This window comes from Saccopteryx leptura, chromosome 2 (genome assembly GCF_036850995.1).
Source record: "Saccopteryx leptura isolate mSacLep1 chromosome 2, mSacLep1_pri_phased_curated, whole genome shotgun sequence".
NCBI lineage: Eukaryota > Metazoa > Chordata > Mammalia > Chiroptera > Emballonuridae > Saccopteryx > Saccopteryx leptura.
Genome location: NC_089504.1, coordinates 262212350 through 262232928, shown reverse-complemented (window position 1 = coordinate 262232928; position 20579 = coordinate 262212350). Strand labels below are relative to the sequence as shown.

General features: G+C 43.3%; 1 protein-coding gene across 6 annotated transcripts in view; it reads right to left on the bottom strand.

The window, feature by feature from the left end:
- RASAL2 (RAS protein activator like 2) overlaps positions 1 to 20579 on the bottom strand; it is a 327762-nt gene that overhangs the window by 6446 nt on the left and 300737 nt on the right. For 3 of the 6 annotated variants that reach the window (XM_066361613.1, XM_066361618.1, XM_066361617.1), the window contains 6 exons: positions 18749 to 18948; positions 16758 to 17619; positions 8840 to 8974; positions 6561 to 6763; positions 4860 to 4947; positions 2010 to 2040 (listed from right to left, as the gene is read on the bottom strand). In XM_066361613.1, the coding sequence (XP_066217710.1) occupies positions 2010 to 2040; positions 4860 to 4947; positions 6561 to 6763; positions 8840 to 8974; positions 16758 to 17619; positions 18749 to 18948 (1519 nt within the window). The remainder of the gene's footprint in view (positions 1 to 2009; positions 2041 to 4859; positions 4948 to 6560; positions 6764 to 8839; positions 8975 to 16757; positions 17620 to 18748; positions 18949 to 20579) is intronic. The other 3 variants (XM_066361615.1, XM_066361614.1, XM_066361616.1) reach the window with 3 other exon arrangements.

Sequence of the window (20579 nt, the reverse complement as noted above, 5' to 3'; positions counted from 1 at the left end):
CCTTTCAGCACAGCGTGATTTGTTATTCATAATCCCTTGGGGCACTAGGAGAGCATGTGCAAATAATGCCACATGTTACTTCAGACTACGCAACACAGGGGTCAAGCTGCCTGACTGTATTAAGTGCTTTTGGTTAAAATTAGAACTTGGAAATTAGGTGGCAAAGAAAGAAGCACCAGAGGTTTCATTTCACAGAGGAGAAGTGCAAGTGGGCTACGGGTTCTCCGCCCCAAAGAGAGCACGCCAGTCACATTTGCAGAGAACTCACATTGTGCTCAAAATTAAAAACAATACATGGTGGCAGTTATAGTCACCAACAAAGTGAGGATGCAACACGCAAGAGGGGGGACAGCAGCCAGAAGCTCAGACTGGGGAGTTACTTGAATATGGGGGGGAGAAGTGGCCTAAAGGTGACACCATAAACATAACACATGAAACAAACAGAGAACACAAGCTCCTGGACGCATTCCAGCTCAGAGTCACTCCAGGAAAGCTACCCAATGTGCCGACTGCTTTCATTTTAGCTTTGAGTCTCTGGGGGTGGGGTGGGGACAAAACTAAGGGAAAAAAGGGCCAAAATATAAAAATTTTAAAAAAGGCAATCTCAATAAATGTAGGTTCACCTAAATAAAAAAATCACTCCATCAAAATATTATCCATCTCAAAGATTAGGAGAGAAACCCTAATCCTAGCCCAGCAGCTGGGTGAATCGCTCCAGAAGTCAACACTGAGAGGAACCGGCATTGCCTACGCCTATGAAATGAAGAGAAAATAGCATGTGAGGAACATCCCAAAGCCAAAAAAAAAGCTTCCCTAGCCTGGGAGTGTTTGCATTTTCTGGGGACAATTATGGTGAGGTGAGTTACAGTCAGGTTTGGAGAGGACGGAAGGGACTGAGGATCTGATGCTGCCCCTTGCTGTAGGGCCCGTGGGCCCTGCTCTGCGGGGAGCGGAGCACCGGCTGCAGGGTACAGTGAGGCCCGCTGGCTGCCAGGGGAATCCCGGCAAAAGCACAGACAACAGCATCAGGTGACGCTTCCCTGCTTCCGGGCGGGCGGGGGTCTATATGGCAGCAGTGTGGTGGTCATACTTTCAAAAGCATGGGAAAAAACAAACCTCAGCTCACACTTATCATTAAAAACAATTCTTCCTTTCTTGGATGGAGAACTCAGGTGTTAAGATGCCCAAAAATCAGCCTGATGAACTAACCATTAATCTAGTATAATATGCTTTTGACTTTGGGAAGGTGAGTACCTCATTGTAAGGACAGGCAAAACTCAAAGAAAGATCTGTGAGGCTTTTAAAAAATAATAATTAAATTGTTACAGCTAATGAATTTACTGGGATAATAAGTATAGATCTTTTCTAAGTCAACAGGTAAGGAAGGACTGGCCAGTGGTTATCAGAAAACAAGGGGTGGGGGCCAAATCTGATATTTTACCCTATAGTTAGGAATGATTTCTACACAGAAGAACGTAATTTCTTGAAATAATGAAAAAAAAAAAAAAAAGATTATTCAGCATTAGGATAATTGATAAGGCCCCAAAATTAAGGAATGCAAGATTTCCCAGGTTTATTAAAAAAAACAGGCATTCATGAAAAATTATTTGTTTCTTAAAGGGTCACAAAGAAGGCTAAGAATGATTATAATGATTTATTGACTAGACTAGGAGAATAACAACAGAGCCAGGCAGCCTTCTGCCCGCCAACAGTTGAAAGTTTCCAAGTAGAGAAACTCCTTTTTATAATTCTCCTCACCGCCAACCTCTCAAAATAAAAAAAAAAGTATAAAAAAAATAATACTAAAACAAGGACTTCTGAAATTCAAGTTGAGTTGGCAGAAGATGCTCAGACCTTGTGATCCCACCCGGACTGAAAGGCAGAACAAGGAGCGCAGGCTGACAGGAAGGGTGTCAAGGGCGGGAGTCAGGAGCTGGAATGTGTAGGAGGCCAGTGCACTGGGCCAGGGCTGGGAACTGCTCGGCTAGAGAAGGACAGGGTTTACTTGCCTGTTTGAATAATCTCATCTCCATTTAGGACCTGTAATTTAACACAGTGAAGGTATCACTTGCAACAGTAACTAGGCAGCTGCTTGCTTCTCAAAGGAGGAAGCTCTTTTCTGTTCTCCATCTGAGTCACCAGGGGAGATGTCGGGGGAGGGAGGGCAGCAGAGTCCCTGGCCTGAGGTTTAGGAAATGGTCCCTCCTACTCTCACCAGGATCCCAGGACGGTGGACCTGCCCTCGCCAGTGGAGCGCTCATATGTTCCGTCCCAGTTAGAGAGTGGCTAGCCCTGCTGGTCTTGCAGCATGAGCCGGCTCTAGGAGACAGAGAGGCTGATGCAGGGACAAACCTTTCCTGCAGGGACACAGGCTGCTGAGGGAGATGCCAACCAGTTCACTGGACCGCTGGCCCCCAGTGGTCTGGGACATGGTGGGCTCAACTCTAGTCTAAGGAAAGACACTGCATTCATCTCAGAAGTATTTTTCCTACTACTAGTGGCATTGAGGTACTAGGACTTGCTGGGAAACTTTTCACCCCTAAACATCTCCTCATTCCATGAAATAAGGCCAGAAAGGTTGCTCTACACAAAACACTTAAGATTCCTTCTTACAGACTAAAGGATCTGATATGAAAAGGCATTCATTACAAAGGATGTTAAAGAATCTTCGTTGTTTTTTGCTATAATAAGATTTTAATGTATCAGGAAGACAACAGCTGGAACTTGGAAACCTACCTCTTAAAGAGACTATAATTTATGGAAAACTGCCTTTAGCGTTTATGATTTGTGTTGTACATGGTGCAGTGGTTTTCAAATGTGGTCTTTTCCCAAGATTCTTTAGGGGTCCATAGTGGGTCTCTGGTTGCAAATTTATCATATAGCAATGCGTTTGTTGGAACTGGTAATTGACTACATTTAGCCAACTTCAGTGTGATGTGACCTATTATTTGAGGATGGTTCTTGTTATGTGGCCAGTACGAGCAGCTAGAAACTGATCTATAAAAGGGTGCCTCTGGTGTCACCAAAGTTGTCCGCAGAATCAAAACATTTAAAAACCACTGCCTTGAGGGACAGACACAAAAATTATCTGGTTGAGCTAGATAATCTGGTGCTTTGAGGGTAATATTTCTCTGATTCCTGAACATTGTCACACTTCTGGTTTTGCAGAGTGTTTGAGCTCTGATAAATTCAATTCCTGCTGTTGCTTCCACCTTCTGTGCCTACGACTCCTGTCTCATATGCAGCTGTCTTGCCCTAGATGTCCAAAGAGGCAGTGGGGATAGGCTAATGAGGAGAAGCTAATGCTGAAGCCGTCTTGATAAGCAACTGAGAAAAGTGAGATCCTGTATGCAGAGCCACGACTGTGCCCTTACCTCTGCTTAAGATGGACAGTTTTAGGCCAGCTGAAATTATTTTATGAGAACTGAAACCTCTCCTGCTGTAGTTATTAATAGAACTCTCCCTGTTTTATTTTATATTGTCATATTGAGAATTCCAAAGTGAAAACTTATCAACACCAGTTTTCTCGCCTAAATTCCCCTTTTCTGCAGGCTGCTTCCCAAAGCCTCTGGGATGAGTTCTCACAGTACGTACAGTGAGATGGCTTGTCTCCGCCACCCTTCCCACCCCCACCCTGGAGACACCTAGAAAGGTTTTTAAAAAAGTATCAAGTTAAGATAATTACAACAGAACTTTCCTCTGATACTTAGGAGGTCTAAATATTCAGAAACTACTGAGTTCGAGAGTTCAGAGAGCTATGCCGACGAGGGAGTATCATGACTCACTACTTCTCCGTCAGGTGTGTCTGACTGCTCACAAGGCCCTGAGCATTCTTCCCACGGCTGTGCTTTCTGCCTCAGCCCCGGTGCCTCTGACCAACAAGCCCATCCCGGGAATGCAGACTGCAGGTGGCCAGTGCACGTTTACGGACACTGGCCTTCCAGCACAGACCACGCACTGGCTCACGCGCAGAGAGGAGAGCAGAACATAAAGTCCCTGCCCCACGTGTCTCAGTGCTTTGGGACATGGTGTGTGTTTAAGGGTGAGAAGTGCACACCTGGCCCGTTGCCTGCAGGGAGGTGACACATTCAGTGGGTATACCAGGCACTCTCAGACCTGCCTTTTGTTCCTTGTTTCACTCTAAGAAAATACGATCATATTTTGCATTGGTAAAAGGACAAGGAACTGGCAGCAATTTCTGCCTGCTGGATTCCGTTCTGATCACTGACGAGTCCCTGCGAGGTGCTCCTGGCGGTCGTCCCACCGTTCCTGCCACAGGAATGAGCTACAGCAAGCAGAGCCCGGACTCAGAGTTCACCAGCCAAAGGGGCTCTCTAAGCACAGCCAACAGAGAAGGGCAGCCAGGCAAATCCAAGCATCAATGCCAAGCCCTGAACCACAGGAATAATAAGGAATGGCGCCCTCTTTAGCCTAGTCTGTCCTCTGCAGTCCCACTGCTGTCTGGGGCTCGAGGTGGATGGCACAGTGGACGTGACTGACAAGACCACGAACGTCACAGCCAAGCAATGGTCAGTGGAGGTCACAAGCCAGACACATGCAGTGTACTTTCATATCTACCCCCTTTGGGAATGCCTTACTTTCCAGACATGCACTAGGAGATTTGTCAAGCAACTGCACTGAGCACACTAATACTCGAATGGCTTAACAGACTTGTCACCCGTAAAAGAAAGGAAAAGTCAGAGGTCTCATAGAAACTCTTTCAATCTTCAAAAGGTAATGCTGAGAACTTTCCAAAGGCCCACTTTCCAGTACATGCCTTGGCATTTGCAAGGGGTGAGAAGTTAGGAAATTACAGTTTTGTAGACAAGTGCCTCCTACCAGATTCTGAGCCTGCTTACCTGTGCATCGATTATTTTCTGCTTTGCATCAATAACTGCTTGCATCTCAGCGTGATCCTTTTTCAGTTCCTCTTCCACAGCCATCAGCCTAGAATGCAGCAGGAAAGACACATCAGCGTCTTCAAAGCGGGGGGCTAGGTAACGCAGAGGACAAGAGACCCAAACTCCTAAAGGTTCAGTATTTCCACTCCCGCCCAACCAAAGATCTGTAACCGTGCCTTCTTCCTTCTTGCCTACCTTGGAAGACATCCAACATTGATGTCTGTGCCTGTGACTAGATCGCTATTTTCATCTCTTCTGGAACAGTATTCCCATAATCGCTTCCTCCCTCAGATCCCTCAGTATAACATTTCATCTTAAAATATTGGACCAGTCAACAAAAACCAAACAATATTCTCTTAATGTCAAGTGACCCTGTGACAGCTGTCCTTTTTCTTCCTTTGTACAGCTAGGTCCTCAAAGAAGATTCTATACTTAGTGGGTCTGGTTTCTTTCTATTCCACCATTCACATCTTACCCCACTAGGGTTTAAACCCCACCACGATGCTCTCAGTAAGACTCTGTATGGCGGAAACAACAGACCTTTTCTGTCAGCACTTCACTTGCTCTGACAAGATAGAAGCACAGTGGTTGTGAGCATGGACACTGAGCTTGACTGCCTGCTTCACATCCTGATTGCACTGCCAAGTGACCTTGGGCAAGTGACTTCATCAGACTATTGCCTGCTTCTTTATTTGTAAAATGAGAATAATAACACCTACCTCAGAGGCTGGCATTAAACAAATTATTATTAACAGATTAAACAAGTTATTCTTTGTAAAGGACCTAAACAAGAGCCTGACCCATAATAAGCGCTACATGAGTGTCAGGTAAAAGTGACCTTCCCTTAGACTCCTTTGACATCCCTGGCACACTCTCCCTCGGTTCTCGGGCCCTAATGATGTCCAGTCTTCTGTGTCCTCTCTTCCATGTCTTTGGGCCTGTTTATGAAAGGCTGTTAGTCTTTCACCCTGAATAGTTAGGGTTTTTTTTTTTTTTTTGTATTTTTCTGAAGTTGGAAACGGGGAGGCAGTCAGACAGACTCCCGCATGCACCCGACTGGGATCCACCAGGCATGCCCACCAGGGGGTGATACTCCACCCATCTGGGGTGTTGCTCTGTTGCGAGTAGAGCCACACTAGTGCCTGAGGCAGAGGTCACAGAGCCATCCTCAGTGCCCGGGCCATCTTTGCTCCAATGGAGCCTTGGCTGCGGGAGGGGAAGAGAGAGACAGGGAGGAAGGAGAGGGGGAGGGGTGGAGAAGCAGATGGGCACCTCTCCTGTGTGCCCTGGCCGGGAATCAAACCCAGGACTCCTGCACACCAGGCCGATGCTCTACCACTGAGCCAACTGGCCAGGGCTGAATACTTAGGTTTTTAAAACCTAGTTCACTTCTAAGACCTCTCAAGTGCATCACTAAGTTTTTATTTTTCTCAGAGTTACAATGGAAGAAAACAGACTACCTTTATCTTCAAAGGAAGTGCACAAAGGTCTCATGTTTAGAACATTTTAAGAGACAGGGTCAGTCACCACCTTTGCACTAAGTACCACAGAGCACACACAGAGTTGAAAGTGGCCCTGCTGCTGTCCTTCAGGAGCCTCTGGCTCCTCTTCCCCTGTCTGTGCACCTGGCCGGCCCACACCCACTGCCAGGGGCCTGACCTGCTGATGATGCTCTTCATCTGGCTGTCTTTCTCCTCCTGCTGGCGGCGCAGCCGCTCCTCGCTGTCCTCCAGCCGCGCCTTGTACTCCAGCAGCAGCTTCTGCATCTGCTGCTCCTGCACCAGCAGCCGGCGCTCATACTCCTCCAGCCGCCGACTGGACACACGCAGGCGCTCCTTCAGTTTACTGATTTCCTGTTCATACTAGAGGAAAGGAAAACCTGTTTCACTGGGTGTAGAAATCAGTGATTGCTTTTTACCAAAGAAACCTGATGCCATCTGAGCTGCCATCCATATGCTGCTGATGTTTTTGAAAATTATTACCAGGCACACATAGCAATAGAGCTCTGACTTCCTCCTAAAATTACCTTTGTAATGTTAACTTGGCATTCCAAATCTATGTATTTATGTATCTGCAAGCCACATTCAATCTGCAATGGTGTTAAATGGGAGAAGGGGGAAAAAGCGATTAAGCACTTAAAATGAGCCAAAGCCAATTGTCTACAGAGAAAAGGTTCTGGCCCACTGCCTATATTGTAGCATGTTGGACAAAACATTTCTATAGTATTAAGCTATATTTCTACAATATTAATATTTCTATATTATATTTCTATAATAATAAAAATATATTTCTATAATGTTTCTATAATATTAATACTATATCAACACACAAGATTGTATGGCAGAGCAGACTATTGTTTCTTTCCCCCCAACCATAAAAGTTTAAAATACTCAGGTCACAAGTATTAAGCGAATGGCCTACATGTCCTCTAGGGCTGATGAATACTGCCTCTTGGCCTGCTTTCATGGTGTGGGTCACCTGCCCAGTTTGGTGTTCCTTTCTGGAACACAGAGGTCTGTTTTCTTGTTAAAGCTTTATGTGAAGCTTTACATTGGTTACATGGCCCTTCCTTGTACTGAAGTTACTGTGGGTGGGGTTTGAGCACACTGGAATGTCAAATTTCTAGGTGAGGTAAGATGCATACGGTTTCTCATAGACAGTCTACATAAATTCATTATGAAATAGTGACAAATCTGTACAATGCTTTGTAAAAATGCAATCTGTTTTCATATACTGTCCCATTTAGTTGACAACCAGGCAATTAGCTTCTGCTTATTCAACACTGGGCTCCTAAATGAGAATGTTAATCCAGAAGGTCAAAGATGACAATTTTTAGGGCAGTTTAAAGGGGTAGACTGCATTAATAAGCAGGCTGAGGACCACACTGATGTGTCAGCAGAAGCTATCTGTCTGGTTGTCAAATAAGACAACGCCACACATGATGTCAAGGGTCTTATTTGATAATTTTTTCTATGTCAACTTTTCTTTAAAAAACAAAACAAAGCTGAACCAATAGAGCAGGGGTCCCCAAACTACGGCCCGCATATGGCCCCCTGAGGCCATTTATCCGGCCCCCACCGCACTTCCGGAAGAGGCACCTCTTTCATTGGTGGTCAGTGAGAGGAGCACTGTATGTGGCAGCACCGCAAAGCGCGGCGTAGCTCACGTACAGTACTACTTCCGGTGATGCAGGACGCACGCGTCATATCACTTGTTACGGCTAGCAGTGACAAATATGGAACTGAACATTGACCATCTCATTAGACAAAAGCAGGCCCATAGTTCCCATTGAAATACAGGTCAGTTTGTTGATTTAAATTTACTTGTTCTTTATTTTAAATATTGTATTTGTTCCTGTTGTTTTTTTCTTTTACTTTAAAATAAGATATGTGCAGTGTGCATAGGAATTTGTTCATAGTTTTTTTTATAGTCCGGCCCTCCAATGGTCTGACAGTGAACTGGCCCCCTGTGTAAAAAGTTTGGGGACCCCTGCAATAAAGAGTTAATGTCTTTTTGTTGTTGTTAAATCATCTATGAAGCCAGAAGTTCTTTATCTAGAAAAGGCGAAAAGAAAACACACACACACAAAATCATTACCAAGATATAGAAAGGAAGTCTAGTTCAAGAGAAATTTAGGCCTTGGATAAAGACTACCAACCAGTTTATAGAAACACTGAATAATTGCTTAAAATTACTAGAAATGAATAGTAGGCTTTTCTCCAAATTAAGGCGGCCTACATTAAAAAAAAAAGAGCCAATGTCCTCCACCCCAGCTTGATGGATATTTTCTGTGTATTTCCACATAAGGACACGACCAATTATTACAAATAGACACATATATGACAGTTATTATAAGCTGGGGCTCGAGCTGGGGGATGGCAGACCAGGTGGCCTGTGGCTGTGCGGCAGTAAATCAATAAAGACAGACTCAGGTCTACCTTCTCAGCATGCTTGGCTTCATCTTGATTTTGCTCGGTTTCTTCTACATCCTCTTCATACTGCCCATTGTTCAGAACCCAGGCTGCTGTCCTCTCTACTGGGGACATTGTGGCAGAGTCCACAGGTGACTGAACCTGCATCAGAAACACTGATCAGTACCTCCCAAGACAGCTCATCCACTAACTATGTTCCACAGAGAGAGCTGTTCTTGGAAGACATGGCTGTGACTCCTGCTTTCTTTCTTTTTTTTTTCTGAAGCTGGAAACGGGGAGAGACAGTCAGACAGACTCCCGTATGCGCCCGACCGGGATCCACCCGGCACGCCCACCAGGGGCAACGCTCTGCCCACCAGGGGGCGATGCTCTGCCCCTCCGGGGCGTTGCTCTGCCGCGACCAGAGCCACTCTAGCACCTGGGGCAGAGGCCAAGGAGCCATCCCCAGTGCCCGGGCCATCTTTGCTCCAATGGAGCCTTGGCTGCGGGAGGGGAAGAGAGAGACAGAGAGGAAGGAGGGGGGGTGGAAAAGCAAATGGGTGCTTCTCCTATGTGCCCTGGCCGGGAATCGAACCCGGGTCCCCCCGCACGCCAGGCCGACGGTCTACCACTGAGACAACCGGCCAGGGCCCTGCTTTCTAATAAACGCTCTCAGTTCAAATATCTTATTAATGCCTGGACTGGAGGTGAGGAAAGAGAATATTCATTTGTATAAGAATAAGGTATTCTGAATAGAAATTCTCATGCAATACATCCAAGATCTTTTTTCTTCCTCCAAAGAACCAAAGAAAGATAAGGCCTTAAAATTGTTAATTAGCCCAGTGGTCCAAATCACCTAGTGAAATAGCAATGATGACAAATGAGAGAAAGAAAGCACAGCTCGAGGGTGAATTGCCCATGTGAGAAAGGTCTGGTCAACCCAGACATGACTAGGAATAAGGACCTGATTAATGCCAAACTCATAAGCTGCCCATTTATTTATCCGAATGCCAAACTCTTAATTTTCACAATAACTAGTTAGAGAAAAAGAAAAAACAAGTGACTTCAGTCATTTTCACAGAGCAATGGCCTCTTAAAGCGTTAAGCCAACTAAAAAGTTTAGGTATCAGACCAGAAAATTTCCTGATGAATACAGGTTTAAAACAATGGATATCAAATTAGTGTGAGGGATATTTCTATCCAGTTAGGACAGCTAAACTGTCCTTTTCCAGTACAGATATACAGAGTGATAGGAATTTTGGCCCTGAGTTGCAACATTGCCACTTACATTGTCACTCAATCTCTTAAATGCTCTATTTCTAATCTACTACATAGGAATACCACCAGGATCACTATTAGCACCCAGCCTGACTATCTCAGGAAATTTTAAGGACTGAGTAAGATAATGTTTAGGGAAGTCCTTTGGAAACCCAGAGTACTAGAGAGCTTTGGTGTCATTTCTGTATTTCTAACTGGTACTGTATATTACAATTTATATTAGGCTACTGAACATCGTGCTTTCTCCACAAACAATGCTGGAAATATATAACAAATTTGTCTTCTCAGGCCTGCCTGAGGGAGTGAGAGAGAGTGAGAGAGGGAGTGAGCAAGAACAAAGCACACTGTGAGTTAGCCTTTTTATAATTAAAATGAATTTCTATTTTGAGGACAGATACTCCATAATCTCATTGATGTGAATTTTCTCTACCATGCAGAGCTGTATGTCTTAAGAATCTTTATATCATTTTGGAATAAAACCCAGTTAAACTCTAAATAGGTATTTTAAAAGAAGGGGTTTATTGATGATTGCAATTTAAAAAGACTAGATAAAAAACTGGCTGCAGAGACTAAAAGATTATCAAAGATGGTTTAGGTAAAACATGTAAAAAACAAAACCAATATGAAGGTATTATTTAAAGGTTTGAATAAAAACATGGTTTGATTTAAAAACAAATCGGACATACGAACCAATAAAACATAAAAAATGGTTCCAGGCCTGAGGCACACACAAGCAATGGTGAATGAACTTCTAGAATTTCCTTCTTTAAAGACATATTCTCCACTGTGTCAAGAAACATGTCAACATGTCTTAAACTTCAGTATCCCCAGTTCTGAAAAGTCTGCCTTATCTCCACTATAGCTGTAGGTACGTTTCTTATATTTCATTCACTTGTGTATCTCTCTCCTTGTTTTTGTCACGACCACATTACCACCGATACATCATTATCTCTTTAAAACAATCTTCTACAGTTAGATAAGTCCTTATACTAAGCAATTATATCAGTAAAACTTTGAGTTTCATGTAATATATATGTATATATTTTAAATATATTTCTATATTAGTAATTGTGTATTTTTCTAAAAATGTGTTAAAATAATTACATGGTTAATTTAATAAACACCATGTATACCTAATAATTTTGAGTATCACACTTCGGGAACACTGACCTACAGGATATAGTATTATTTATAAAAGGAAGAAAATAGGCCCTGGGCGGTTGGCTCAGCGGTAGAGCGTTGGCCTGGCGTGCGGGGGACCCGGGTTCGATTCCCGGCCAGGGCACATAGGAGAAGCGCCCATTTGCTTCTCCACACCCTCCCCCCTCCTTCCTCTCTGTCTCTCTCTTCCCCTCCCGCAGCCAAGGCTCCATTGGAGCAAAGATGGCCCGGGTGCTGGGGATGGCTCCTTGGCCTCTGCCCCAGGCGCTAGAGTGGCTCTGGTCGCGGCAGAGCAACGCCCCGGAGGGGCAGAGCATCGCCCCCTGGTGGGCAGAGCGTTGCCCCTGGTGGGCGTGCCGGGTGGATCCCGGTCGGGCGCATACGGGAGTCTGTCTGACTGTCTCTCCCCGTTTCCAGCTTCAGAAAAATACAAAAAAAAAAAAAAAAAAAAAAAAAAGAAAAAGAAAAAGGAAGAAAATATCCACATCAAAAGTTATTATAAGAAACAAATGAGATAACATGTAAAAGCACTTTATAAACTGCAAGGTACTTCACACACACACACACACTCTCTCTCTCTCTCTCTCTCTCTCTCTCTCCTTCCCTCCCTCCCTCCCTCCCTCTCTCCCCCTACTGGATTTTAAAAGCAGAGCTCAACAAATTGCTTTAGGATCGGCAGAGAAAGTAGTTTAATAAGGAACTTAGGTTTTCTTTGATATATGCATACCTGAAAGGCAAAAGAATGTGGTTCTGACTCTTAAAAATTAATAGAAAGGCAATATTTAAAGGAAAAAAGCCTTTTTAACTTTATAATCTTACCACATTAGCACACAGACACAGGAAAGCTGCTTTTCTGCAAAACCAGGATTTTCTATTCAAGAGTAGTTTGAGATAAAGTAGTTAGAAAAACTAGTAGCAACTTTATAGTTTGGAATTCATTACTTTAAGGCAGCTAATCCAACAGGTCTCTGCTTTACACAGTTAACACGATGTTCTTGAATGAACTTTCCCTGTGATTTGGTATGGTAGCTACCCAGTGCCTCCACATGCACCCAAACTAACCGTGCTCCAAGAACACACTAAGGAGAGGACTTAGCTCCTAAAAACATATTACAAACAATGATTCCTTAGGGAAATCTCAACTTTGACTGTTAAGTGAGAAGCCATAAAAAACAAGAGTGGCTTCATTCCACTTGTGATGGTGGTAGCTCCCATATCTTCAGGACCAACAATGTCTGATGAATTGCGAGAAATTGTCCAATGGGAAGTGGGCATTCAGGTTATTCCTACTTTATTGGTGGAATCTGATTTCCAGCCACTTTTAATATATCCTAGCACTTTGAGTTGTATATGGTAGGTGGTTGATGGAAAAGTAAAATTTAACAATTAAAAATTTGTTATTGTGTTAGATTGCACAAAAATAGAGGTGATTTTTGTTTCAAAATTATTTTTTTTTTGTAATATAGTCTTCATATAAAAAAAAACTATATACTTTTTTTTAACTTTCTTTTCTATTGGTCTTCTTTGTGCTAGACTTATTTCCCAATTGGACTGTCAATATTTGAGGCACGGTACCATATCATATAGTTTGGTTTTTTTTAGAATTATAGTGACTATGTAATTGTACAAAAGATGCTTGATAAAATATACATAAATACTCTAGATAGAATTCATTACTTAAGTATAATTTATTACTAAGAGAAGGATACCTTGTTTTTCCTCTAATCCTCCTCTTAGTAATAAACTATACTTTATTACTCATTAAAGTGCATCAAAGGCTTTCGCCCAATAGTTGTTCCATCTCCTCTATGAGCTGGACAGACAGCAGAACTTAGTACCTCCAGTTCACAGTCAAAGACATTGAGGAGACAGGTTGGTACCCAGTTCACACCGCACTATGCATGGCTGGAGCCTCAGGAAGAACTTTTACAGCCACTGACTTGCAGCAGGCAGATCATTAAAGAAAACAATGGATGAAATAGAAAGTAAAGGAGCAGAAATTCCTATCAGGAACATCCAGCTCCTGAGAGAAAGCTGGATAGGGCTTCTCTGGGAAACATCATAATGCCTCAGGGCAAAAGGGCCTCCTCACACAGCAGTTTCGCTGAGCCTGCCATGAGTCATTCACTGCCTGGCTACGCTGAGGACAACTGAGAACATGTCAGCTCCCTCTTTCCTGCTAGTACTGACTAGATGAAAATAAGACTTGTTGGTTTCAGCTTCTCCACAGTCTGAGTCAGTCTCCTATCAATGAATCCGCTATCAACACCAATGAGAGGGCTGGCCGCATTACTAGGAAAACTCTGAGTGCTTGAAGAGGTTGGTTTAGGGAAAGGTTCAACAAATCCAAATGTGGAAACTACAGCATCATTCTTATAGGTTGCTCAAATACCAATTTTAAGAGCCTCTTCAAATTTGAAGTTCTAAGTTTAGGTAATATGCTGTATCTGAACAATTCATATAGTATAGATAATCTATTATATGTACAGAGTACATGATGCTTGAAAAAGCAATGAAGACAAAAATGAGAAAACTAAATAAATCCAAACAGAGGCTGAGAAGGGACAAAAATTAAAATTCCCTGAAAAAAATTCCTTCTGTAGATTGTTTCACTAGAATTTCCTTCCTACTCAGTAGATGAAGGAGACTGAAGCTAGCTACAGTGCCAACAATGGCCACTCCTTTGTGCTAAGATACAAATGGAATTTGCACGGGACAAAGCCCCTGATAATTGCAGACGCCTACAGAACAATCCCCACAAAGAAATCCTTTAGTTTAGGGGAGAGAAGAATTCTCCGACACAATTTGCAATTAAAATATGTAAAAGAATTTGCTTGAAAAATGTGATTATATAGAATTTCATGGGAGTAAGATGAGAAAGGCAAGCAAGAAATGGAAAGATAAGGAATTTAAAAATTAACCTAAGTTCAAAAGAATAAACCATCTACGTAGAAAAAGCCAGTGTAGAAAACCCAGAAACTTGAGCAATCAAAATATAGTGATTTATGGTTTAACTGATAGGAGGATGGCAGTACCAGCCAAGGCATAAACAAAGATGAATATTTAAAGTGTGCTAGGATATCTCGCTGAGGTTGCGCCCCACCTCATGCCAATATAATATGGACGTTCTCTAACTCATTAATGGCTATGACACAAACATATTTAAATGGTTGTTTGGAGACTATACATTTCCCACTTTCTATCTATCACCCATAGAAACAAGTACTGAGTACTTATGTGATAGGTATTATATTTTCCTATAGCACAAATATTGTAAATTACATTTGGTTCCAAATAACCACACAAAAGGCTATTTGATTTATAATATTTATAAACAGTGTGAGTCACAGGTCCTGGGAACTGATGACTACATGGTACAGGAGGAATGGGCAAGCATTTCTCCCTCTGTCCAGGGCTGGGCCAAGGACAATTTTAAAAGTAAATATAGAGCCCTGGCCGGTTGGCTCAGCGGTAGAGCGTCGGCCTAGCGTGCGGAGGACCCGGGTTCGATTCCCGGCCAGGGCACACAGGAGAAGCGCCCATTTGCTTCTCCACCCCTCCGCTGCGCTTTCCTCTCTGTCTCTCTCTTCCCCTCCCGCAGCCAAGGCTCCATTGGAGCAAAGATGGCCCGGGCGCTGGGGATGGCTCTGTGGCCTCTGCCTCAGGCGCTAGAGTGGCTCTGGTCGCAACATGGCGACGCCCAGGATGGGCAGATTATCGCCCCCTGGTGGGCAGAGCGTCGCCCCTGGTGGGCGTGCCGGGTGGATCCTGGTCGGGCGCATGCGGGAGTCTGTCTGACTGTCTCTCCCCGTTTCCAGCTTCAGAAAAATGAAGAAAAAAAAAAAAAAAAAGTAAATATAGGGCCCTCCCCCTGTTCTGTGTCTCTCTGCCAATCTAATATTCTTCTCCACTCCCTACCTCATCCTCGGGGCCCTCATACTGCACTAGGCCCCCAAACAGATGTTTGCCTCCACACAGTATTCCATCTCCAAAATTACTTATCTTTCTTCTCTCCTCTCAATAAACACTTTAGTTCTCCAGGAGTTGATCTCAACTAGAAGCTAGTATAAAAACAATGTGTGGAAACTAATTCACAGTAAGGTGTGAGTAACTGATAGCATCCTAATACTCAAATTAAATGTGTATAAATGAGATTCATAGATATATAAGCAGTTAAGCATTTTCATTTAAAGAAAAGGAAAAATATATGATATAATATTATAATGTTATATCACATATAATTTACCTTTTCCTTAAATGAAAATGCTTATTAAATTAAATGAACTGGGAAAATACAACAAATTAAAAATGAAAAATTTAAGACTGAAGAAAACTATTATTTTTCAGGAAAGAATAACCACTTAGGAGGTTTTGTCCAGGAAACCAGCTACCAGAATCAACTAAAGTTAGACATGGTTTTCATTCCTTCCTCTTTTTCTATATCCAAGTATTCTATAAATATTCTAATTTTTAAAATTAAACAACAATTATCAAAGTAGGGGCAAGGGCTCTCTGATCACAGCAGAGTGGAGGCAGAAGTGGCCAAATCAGTAAATGTTTAAAAATGCAAATATGTTAAAGAGATACATTGAAATTTTACTGTAGTCCCCTCTGACAGGTTATTTTCCTGACAAAAGGTCTTTTTAAATCATGAAGCTCCCTAATACTTACAAAATATAATCAGATTTCAAAAAAAATTCAATAAATACAAAGCTTTTTAGGAGAAAAATCTTTTTCAGATGAAAATAAGAGATCCTCTCTCTCTTTCTCTCTCCCATACACACACATGCACACAAATTCCAAAGGTTATTTGTTTCAAAAAACAACAACAACAAAAAAAATATATATATATAGGTGCCTCTTGGGAAACCGTTTTATCAACAAAAAAAGATGCTGTCAATCTTATATGAAGACTGGGTGTGAGCATAGCTAAGCTTGTCTGTATGAAGAGTAAATGTTTAGAATGCCTGTCAACCACCTGTGTCTACCCCTTTATCCCTCTCCTTTACTTTGCCTCGCTAGGTGTGCAGTTGTTTATTTTTCTAGCCATTTCCAGGAAAAGGCACAGAGCACATGATATTTCCAGAGAGATTTGGGGGATGGAGTAGAGAATAGTGATATTAAACTATTGGCTCAGAATGCAAAAGGTAATTCTGAAAGCTTAGGAAAAAGTATTTAAGGAGGATTAATGTCCAGATTCCCCAAATACGTTCTAGTAGACTTGGCCTATAGAATTTGTGGTTTAAGCGTCTAATTATTCATTCAACGTGATAGACCTGTTCTCTGGGCTGAATGGAGTGAAGGAAGGGCCTGTGTGGCTGCTACCCAGTGTCCTCAGGGCGATGAGTCAAGCGGACTCACCTCCCAGAAACCTCCCATAACCTTTCGTTCCTCTTCGCAGTTTGTTTTTAAGTTGCTGGCAGTAGGGTTCCCCAATGGTTTCTACACAAAGACCCGAGGCGACTGCTGGCCCAGGGAGCAGCCAGGCTGCACAGCGCACCCCTACCTGCTGCGTCTGCTGCCTCTGGATGGCCCTCACTTTGGGCACAGGGCTCTCTCTGGAGGAGGAGGACTGCTGCCGGGACCGGCTCCCGTTCTGCACCGGCTCAGCCACCAGGGCTGCTGAGGCCACCGACATGCTCCCTGTGCTACGCAGGGAAGCGCTGTGTGGCAGCGACGGCGGGGCTTTGGCTCTGGCACCCAGCCCGACCTGGTCCATCTTTCGGACTTGAGCCTGCCCAGTACTGTTCTGCCGGGGCAGAGCAAGAGGTATGTGTCTGTCCGGCACAGTGTGACGCCTGGAGAAGTCCTCACTTTGAGTGCTGCGTTTGCTGAAGTCTTCCATACTGCTGTTGCTGGGCCCACTGAGTTTGAAGTCCTCACTGTTGCTCTGGCTTCTGGAACTGGCAGTGCTTAAGTTCTCTAAGCTGGAATCCACAGAGGCCTTTGGCATGGCTGGGACCGGGTTATTGAGGTGGTAGACAGGGTTCTGGAACGACAAGGGCTGGAGGCTGCCCGGCTGGTTCAAGGCTGGGTGCAGGGGCCGCCTCACTTGGGGTGCGCTCTGGGGTGCGCTCTGGGCTTCCCGCAGCTGTTTGATGCTGGCCACCTGGGTTATGGAGAGCTGGCTTCCGGTCAAGCGCAGAGGCACATCGAGCATGACGGCCGCATGCTCCACCTGAGCAGTGTGCGTGTCCTGGAGGTCCATGAGGGAGATGCTCCGACCGTTGGGAAGGCTGTCGTCCTTTTCATCCTTCTCAGAGTAAGTCATGCTCTGGGAGGAGGCTTGCTGAACCAGCAACAATGTTTTCCCCCTGAAATAGCTATCTGTGTTGTCCTGGCTTGGCGACTTCAGTTTATGCAAATCGCTGTGGAAGAGGAAAGGATCCTTCATTACTTGAGACAAATTCAACCCAGTTAAGATTCCTCAACTGAGGCACACGGACTCTTCTGAAGGCTCACAGGCCCAGTGTGGATACTTCCATCTAAACTCAGAGTTCATCACTACAATTCTAAGAATAAAATCCAATACTAAATATTTTCCTCCAAAGGTGGACAATAATACTGTATATACCTCTCATCATTGTCTTTGATTTTTACTAGAATTCCAATCATTTTCTAGGTTTTAACCCCTCCCAAGGTTTTGCAATTCATCCTTAATTGGTTCAAGAGGAGAAGCTCTAAGCGCACAACCAAAGGGCCCCTGCCAAAGGCACAAATCTTGCCAACAGAAAACGAAGTCTAAGCATCAATATTGTATCTACTGTCCAGCTGACACAGCCAGCTATAAAATGGTTTTCACTGAGGTTCTCCAGATTTTTAAGTGCTACAATACAGGAAAATATCAATTTTACAGAGCCCTTAGTCTTCCACTAAGCAGGACATAGTTTTTAAAATACATTTGTTGAATATAATTCTACAATGTCATTCTAGAAAATAAGTATCCTAGCCTAGCGTGCGGAGGACCCGGGTTCGATTCCCGGCCAGGGCACACAGGAGAAGCGCCCATTTGCTTCTCCACCCCTCCGCCGCGCTTTCCTCTCTGTCTCTCTCTTCCCCTCCCGCAGCCGAGGCTCCATTGGAGCAAAGATGGCCCGGGCGCTGGGGATGGCTCTGTGGCCTCTGCCTCAGGCGCTAGAGTGGCTCTGGTCGCAACATGGCGACGCCCAGGATGGGCAGAGCATCGCCCCCTGGTGGGCAGAGCGTAGCCCCTGGTGGGCGTGCCGGGTGGATCCCGGTCGGGCGCATGCGGGAGTCTGTCTGACTGTCTCTCCCTGTTTCCAGCTTCAGAAAAATGAAAAAAAAAAAAAAAAAGGAAAATAAGTATCCTAGACCTTGTGTATTATTATGACAAACAATTGTATTTATCTCAGGTCAGATGATTCTTTCCAATCGCTTAAGATTTTAAAGTTTGTAAATTCAAAAGAAAAACAGATTTTTGCCAAGTCTCTAAACGTTTGATCTCTGAGACAGTACTTCAAATTCTTTCTTTCATACCTGTCAGTGGGGTCTTCGAATATTTTCTGAAGCCCAGAGGAGAGGCTTCCACTGACATTGGGGCTGGAGCTATGCTCGGTGAAGCGTCTCAGTTGCTGCTGTATTGGTGTGGGATTAGTCAGAGACTTGGTGATATCAGCAAGAACACGAGGGAGAGGTCCTAGTTTTGCCACCGTCGCCTGTAGGAAGGAATTTTCACCCTAATTGGATAATAAGCATTGCGACATCCACCACAGATTGTTTTTGGGACAACGATGCCCATTGATGAAGGGGTGAAGGTTGGAGGGAAGGGTAGGTGTTTGCATGTGGGAGTGGCAGGTTCATAATGCATTGTTATGGAGCAGCGGAACCATGGCGTCGAGATGGATGGAGGAGGCGAAACAAGGAGCAGCAGACATCGAGGAAAGAAAGGAAATAGAAATTAGGATTATGAAAATAAAAATTAAAAGACATGCTCAAAACAACCAAAATACTGCCAGTACAACTAAAATAGGCATGCAAAGCAAACAAACTCTTTGAAAGGCTAGTATATCAAGGTGGGGGAGGACAGGGGAAGAACCAAATACCTTTTAACCAAAAAAGACTTTAAGACCAGAATACTAGTGTAATGAAACTTCCAAAGAAAAGGGATTATGTGAGGAAAGAATTGCATGCCAACATACAGGGAGGTGTTGCATGCAGGGATCCAAAGCACTCCAGGACACACAGTTGACATTGTCATCAACTATCCCCTTTAATCTTGGGAACCCTGACCTATTATTGCCAACTAGGTTTGCATAAGAATGACAATTAAAAATAAATAAACAGAAAGATCAGGTAAACTCTATGAAATATGTCTAGCTGTACTCCTGGTTCCCAGGACCAAACAGAGATTTAAAAGGAAAAAGTGTGTTTATACAGCAAAGCCTGTTAAAAAGACCCTGACCCTGAATACATCAGGCTGATTTAAAGATAACTTTATCTGCACCCATTGATATAGTTATTCAATAAAGAATAACTTGGAAGTACTTGCTTTATCCATCTCAATCATTTTTTTCTTTGGGGAATTCTTATTCTCATGGGGTCTTATGGGACCCCCCTCCTTCCACTGTCAGGCAGTTTTACACAGCTGTCTCTGGGCCCTCTTTGTTTTCTCAATAACCAACAGAGTCTTCAACCCTGCTTGCGCGGGCAGAACGCCTGCTCAAACGCCACCTGAGGAATGCCTTAGGTGCTCAACCTTCCTGAGCCATGATTCATAGTCACGGAATTTACCCTCAGCCCAGCTGCAACTTAAAGTCAGCTGGCACCTCTAAAAGTGAAGAGGGGGTTCTCAAGAATAAGGAGCAGTTTATTACTTTTCAGATGTTTTAAGAAGCAATAGATGCCCTACCATTTACATTTCCTTTATTAATAGGTTTTACTCCTCTCTCCAATATTATCAGTACAACATTTTTAAGGATAATAGGAAAATGAAGGAAAACAAATTCTCATCACAGAAAAGTAACTTTGTCTTTAGAAGTTACTCTAATATACCACCACACATATTTATAAAGTACCTGTAGCAAACAAAAACATCCATAAATAACTACTATGATAAAGACTATTTTCTATCACAAAATCTATTTCTCTTTGCAAAATTCCAGAAGGAAGAAAATGATTGGTATGGTACATGTCTAGTTATTAATATCAAATTCTTATTAAAATTTAATAACAAAAATTTTAGCTTATACTGTACTAATAAAATTCTTAGCTTATAATTAAAAAATAAATGATTAAAAATTATAATTACTTCCTATAATCTTAATTTATACCTGTAAAGAAAGAAACCACCAGGATTTTTATACCCCAT